This window comes from Folsomia candida, unplaced genomic scaffold (genome assembly GCF_002217175.1).
Source record: "Folsomia candida strain VU population unplaced genomic scaffold, ASM221717v1 Fcan01_Sc014, whole genome shotgun sequence".
Lineage (NCBI taxonomy): Eukaryota > Metazoa > Arthropoda > Collembola > Entomobryomorpha > Isotomidae > Folsomia > Folsomia candida.
In genome coordinates, this window is record NW_019091206.1 from 499,665 (window position 1) to 505,664 (window position 6,000).

General features: G+C 39.5%; 1 protein-coding gene across 1 annotated transcript; it reads right to left on the reverse strand.

Annotated features, from left to right (window-relative positions):
- Positions 1 to 451: 451 nt before the first annotated feature.
- Positions 452 to 4,176, reverse strand: LOC110855926 (probable squalene--hopene cyclase). The gene is made up of 3 exons (XM_022104348.2): positions 3,985 to 4,176; positions 2,249 to 3,581; positions 452 to 2,153 (listed from the first exon to the last, which is right to left on the reverse strand). Exons 2-3 carry the CDS (start codon positions 3,464 to 3,466, stop codon positions 2,061 to 2,063), a joined length of 1,311 nt encoding a protein of 436 aa, XP_021960040.1. The 5' UTR covers positions 3,467 to 3,581; positions 3,985 to 4,176; the 3' UTR covers positions 452 to 2,060.
- Positions 4,177 to 6,000: the final 1,824 nt, after the last annotated feature.

Consider the following 6,000-nt stretch of genomic DNA (forward strand, 5'->3'; position numbering starts at 1 on the left):
TCTCGTACCAGATTGACAACATAAGTGTTTGAAAATAAAAATTTCCAATTTGCGAAGATAAATTCGAAGCTTGAACTCGTGTATCCTTGTTAAAACAAGTTCATTCAAGCATTACGCACCCAGATGCAACTACCCACCATTGTTGCGTCTTGTTTCAGAGATGAAGCCATATTTATACATATGTATGTACGTACATACATTGTGGAGTTTTACTGAAGCTCCTCAGAATTAATTTTTTGTACACAAATATTTTTATTGGTTTTGCTAATATGAGAAATATCTAGCGTATAGCGGGGAGCAGATAGGCGCCCCTGCCGCCCAAGCGTCCCGGGCGGTTACCCTGCTCGCCCACCCCCAGTTTAGGGCCTGGATGAGCTACACAATATCATCTATGATTGGATTAAAATGAAAATGATTCTTTGTTTTTCTTATATATTTGAGTCATTTCATCTTTCACCAGGGCAGCATTTTGGAACCTTTATTACCAAACTTGGTTGTATAGTATAGCCAACATACTATCTACTTCAAATTAATTGATACATTTTGGGGAATTTGATAAGTTGCGGGATACTACACCCACTTATTGCGCAAACAGTTAAAAAGTTCTCCCAAAGCTTTGCTTATATTCCAAGTAATTTATACAAATGTGCGGCGTAGACGAAGATTGAACTTATGTTAAATTCAACGACATCAATAGAGTACGAAATGCTAAAATTTGTAAATCCGTTCTCATAGTAAAATCATGTGAAATTAATTATATTAAATTTATCAGGAAGAAATACTTTGAGCTAAAATTTTACAAAGGAAAAGATTGCCTGGCTTTGATTCCGTTCGGTTGTAAAGAATTCTAAAGCTCCGCTGGATTTTCAGTCTTTGTTTGAATTTTGAATTCATCGACGACTCGAGTTGGAGATGCAGCGCCGAATGTATTTCTTACGGGGGAGCACATTAATAAATCGAAGCCGAAGCAAAATCCATTGCGATTGGATTCAAAGTTTCTAACTTCCTTAATTTTATGCAGAGCCGTGATTTGTTGAGTGTTGTTGCTGAGTTGAGAAAAATATAGTTTTTGGTTACTATGGCGATAAAAGTTAAGCATATTGTTGGAGTATTCTTGCTAAATGGCAGGATATGTATAATTCAATATGTGCAGTGCAACCATTCTTAGGTTTATAAACTAACTGTAACTTATTTATTGCTTAAATTATTTAGAAATATCAACATATAAGAATTTATACGAATTACTTTTTGTCAATGTAGCTTAAGTAGGAGCATGATAATATCCTATTGTTAGAAGGATTAGCAAAACCTTACATTTGGCAGTTACATAAATATTTTAGTTTCCCCTCGTCTAACCCAATTGCCTCTTTGTCCTTCTCCCTTCAACCATTTTTGCCGACTGAATCTGATTATACTTAGCAATCGCCGTGAGCGGGAAGTACTTTGGGTAACCGAAATATTTAATATACATGATATTCGGAATTCCAACCCCAGTCATGACACTCTCATCCCAATATCCGTTGTCCTGTCTTTGTTTTCTTAAAAGGTACCGAAGTCCCAGTTGCACCGCGGGACTGTCCTCTTCTCCCACGTCTAACAAACCAAGGAGTACCCACGCCGTTTGAGATGCCGAACTATTTGCAGGGACAAACTTATCAACGCTTATTTCATACGAAGTAACACTTTCCCCCCATCCGCCGTCCTCATTTTGAACGCTTTTCAGCCACTCGATCGCCCTCTGGACGGCTACCCCGTCATGGTATTTGGCTCCAGACTCAGCTAAACCCCACAAGGCGAGATGTGTCCCATATAAGTGGTTCATCCCCCATCTTCCCCACCACGAGCCGTCGGGGCGTTGTCGGTCTAAAATAAATTTCACTCCGTTCTGTATTGCTGCATGTAGTGAGGGGAAATCCGCAGCTATGGATGGATTCCTGACAGCATGGGCTAGGGCGACCAGGCATCTCCCTGTTATATCGACGGTAGGAGGGTCAAGGAGTACGGCGGGATATTCAGCAACAAAGGGAAAACTTTCAAAGTAATAGTGAATATTGTCGGCTTCAAAGGCACCCCATCCTCCGTTTACACTCTGCATGCCAAGAATCCATTCGACCCCGCGGGAAAGTGTACTTGGTTATGACAGGGAAATGGTTCTGAAAGAGGAACAAGGTTAGGTATGTTAATATTAATGCATATATATAATTACTAACTGTACATGATTGATATAAAAAATTAAGTTGGCACTAACCTGATATCGTATCATTGAAATAACTGTAGACGAGGTATCGTCCAAATCAGGGAAGTGTGGATTCCCTAATTGAAAAGCCCACCCACCTGGCCGCAACAGTGGTCTCTTTCCACCCCAGTGACCCCTTAAACTTAATACTTGCTGCGTTGTTAGCCAATCGAGTCCCTTCTCGATCCCGACCTGGCTAGCGTTGTCAATCTTATGTGATTCCATCAAAGTCCTCGCGATGAATGCCGTGTCCCAAACGGAGGACTCGAATAGTGTCGAGGTTGCTTCTTCTATTCCTTCAATTTCCCGAAGTCGCAGCGCTTCTCGAGCCTCTCGTGCCTTCAAACTGTTACTCAGGCCGAGTTTGTGATACATAATTAGTAAAATTTCTGTCGCCGTGCCCGTTCCGAAGAGTCCCCCGACCGGGTTTGTCATATCGTCCAACTCTTTAACCACCCTCTTAATCGTCCACTCCCTCACGGCTTGTGGCACTAGTTTATCCACCACTCCAAGTAATGGCATGACTCGTCGGAATATTCCATGCAAATAAGGATTCTGAAACGGTCCAATTAGCGAATTATCCAAAACGTTATCTTTGTTGATGAACAGCTCGTCAAAATCTGTTAGGACGGGAGACTTTTCAGCTAAATCTACACTTCTGGAGACTAGCATTATCATAAATCCCAATCTGACAAAACTTCCGACATTATAGGTACTAACGGGCGTCCATGGTGGGATGAGTAAAGCTTCCAACGGTATGGGTGGGATTGCTTGCCAAGGTATAATTCTGGTCAGGGCGGAATAAAGTTTTAATAGTACGTTCATTCGTTCAGCCCCTCCGTGACGTAAGATCCGGTCACGCGCACGCGTGAGAAGGGATGAATTTTTCGAGACGCCCATCTGCGTCAAAGCAATGTATGCCTTAACACTTTCACTGAGATCGAATTTATCCTCGTCAGGGACAATGGACCAACCGCCGTGGTTTAATTCTCTCCTGGTGAGGTAGGTGATGACCTTTTTTTCAAAGGAGGGACGTGGAGGTTCCCCAATGAAACGGAGCGTCATGATGAGCAAGGTGATGTCGAAGGTGTGCACGTTGGTGCCATAGTTCCAGTGACCGATGGGATTTTGGTCGGCAAGGAAGGATTCGGTGCCACGGAGGAGGGCGGTGTGAAGAGGGATATCTATGAGGGATGGGGACAGGGAGGCGTCCCAAGTAACTTGACTCATTTTTTAAATATTCTTCGTCGCGTATAGCTGATTAGTGATGATTATGCCAATTTCTCACCGCACGGGGAACTTTTTTATACTTGTACGAATTTCTTGTTACAACCACGGTCTGTACCTGCGGATAAAAAGGCACATAAGTATGAGAAGTTTGTAAATTTAAGGGCATTTACATTGTGACGTTGAATATGTCCTGAAAAAGTAAAATTTGGCAAAATTTTCAAAAAATGTTAGTAGAAAATATGTCAAAAGTTGGATAATTTTACGTTGCCAGTGGAACGTGTGAATACCTTTTTTATGTCTGTATGTAAATGACCGTTCATAAAATACGTAACGCAAGAAAGGGGAAAGAGGAGTGTAAGGTCCCCTATCTCAACCATGTTAAAATCCGTATCCAGTAACGTGTACATGGACGGTCTGTACAATCCCGATTTTTGCATTACGTATTTTATGAACAGCCCCTAAATAAAAATTTATAAATTCAACCTTCATTCCAACCATAAAATAAAAATTAAACGTACCTATTTATTAGCAGTAAATGTTTTATTATGGCTGAATTAAGAGATCTAGCCTCTCTTAATTTAACAATGTGACTGGTCATGGTCAATCCCATATTGTTGGATTTATACGTGAAATTTGACACAAGTAAAAAAAAAATTGCTGTTCTGGACCCCGACTTTTGGTGAGTACATACGTCATCTTCTCGTCTAGTTTACATATTTTGTTGGATATAAGATAAAGGGAGTAAGAAGCAGTCTGGATTATTCCGTTGCATGACAATCAGTGTCAGTCTTTATAAAATAATAAGTAAGTTGCATAGCCTACCTGGCCCGTCGCACGTAGGTAGGTAGACAAGACCAGGGTCACATAATGCGAGAGATTTGTGCATATGCCTGTCCAAAACGGAGAAGCAGGTTTCATGGAATATTTCATCCACTTAAAACAACACTGCTAACAAAGAACCAAACCAGTTTTTACTTACTTCAGACTACCGAGTGTTGTTTAAGAGAAGGATGATGATCCTATTTTACATACTTGGTTGCTTTTTACTTGTTGTGTGTAAATTGTATGTAACTGCGGTGATGTGGGGTTTGCATGTGTGTTACAATACTTCTTATTGCATCTTGTACTTCATAGATATTTCATAACTTTGCGATCCCACGCCGCAACGCTCACGTAGCTGAAATCATCCTCGCATGTATGTATGTATTCATACATACACGATTTTGATGCGTCAGTCCTGTGTATTTATTGACATATGTACGTACGTACGTATCTTGTTTGCAATTGGTCTTGTCATTACTTGGAGAGGAGGTGGATTGCTGTTGCTTTGTATTTTTCACAAGTTAACAGGACACCCAACGACAAAGCAGATCACGAACTGGACACATATTTATAATGTAGGGCTTCCCATGATAAGACGTCTCATGAGATGAGATGAGACGACAATTTCGTCTCGATACAAACTGAGACGAGACGTGAGATGAGATGAGACGGCCTTCATCTCGTCTCATCTCGTCTCATCTCGGTTTTATCGAGATTTTTTTCGTTTGTGTTTGTGAGAAAAGTGTTCATAAAAAATTGTTGTTATTATAATCAAAAATCTTACCCGGAAAAAAAATTTGGCGCCCAAACCTTGAAACTATAACATTTACATAGGTTATAGGAAAACTTGCAAAATCATATTTAATAAAATCATACTGTACGTACAGTATTAATACCATAGACCTAGAATATATAGACTGAGGACCGTTATCCTGTGTTGACCAAGTAAGGCGGAGGGATATCCCCTCGTCTGGGGGCGTATTCAATGTGTGCTTTAAGATTTTTCCTAAATATTGGCTTAAATTGGGGCTGAAAACTGGTACTGAATACGCGTTCGCATTTATTGGTGATGGTAAATTTAAGATTCGTGCGAAAAGATGGATTAACTCTTCCCTTCCGCAACAGAGTGCTCGCGACCATCAGGGGTAGGCAAGATACTTCGTTAAGATACAAGATAAAAGATACAAGATACAAGATAGTATCTTTATCTTGTATCTTGACCACCTGATCGAAAAGTATCTTGTATCTTTTATCTTGTTGCAGATGAAAAGTATCTTCTGTAACTATCTTATCTACATGAAGCCCGACAAAAATGTATCTTAAGATACTTTACAAGATACAAGATACTTTTTTCAAAAATGTATCTTAAGATACTTTACAGGATACAAGATACTTTTTTCAAAAATGTGTGAAAATTGTTGAATTTATCGAATTTATTCGATAAATTAAAATATTAAATGTTTTTCTTACGACGACTAATGGTCAGCCAACTTAAAGTAATTATCTACCCAGAATTTTGCATTTGCTATTGCATAAGAACATATAATTGATATATATGTGTACACATATATGTGCATAATACTATTATTTTGCAAACATTACAATACAAACGCATATGTGTGTACATATATGCATACAAAATTTGTATTACAAATAATAGTTGCCAATTTATGCACAAATGTTACATAAGACTACACAGGTCCACAATCTAA

Coding starts and splice junctions, on each gene's coding strand:
- LOC110855926 (XM_022104348.2), bottom strand. CDS start 3,466: ATGAGTCAAGTTACTTGGGACGCCTCCCTGTCCCCATCCCTCATAGAT. Junction 2,154..2,248: donor TTTCAATGATACGATATCAG/GTTAGTGCCAAC, acceptor TTCCTCTTTCAG/AACCATTTCCCTGTCATAAC.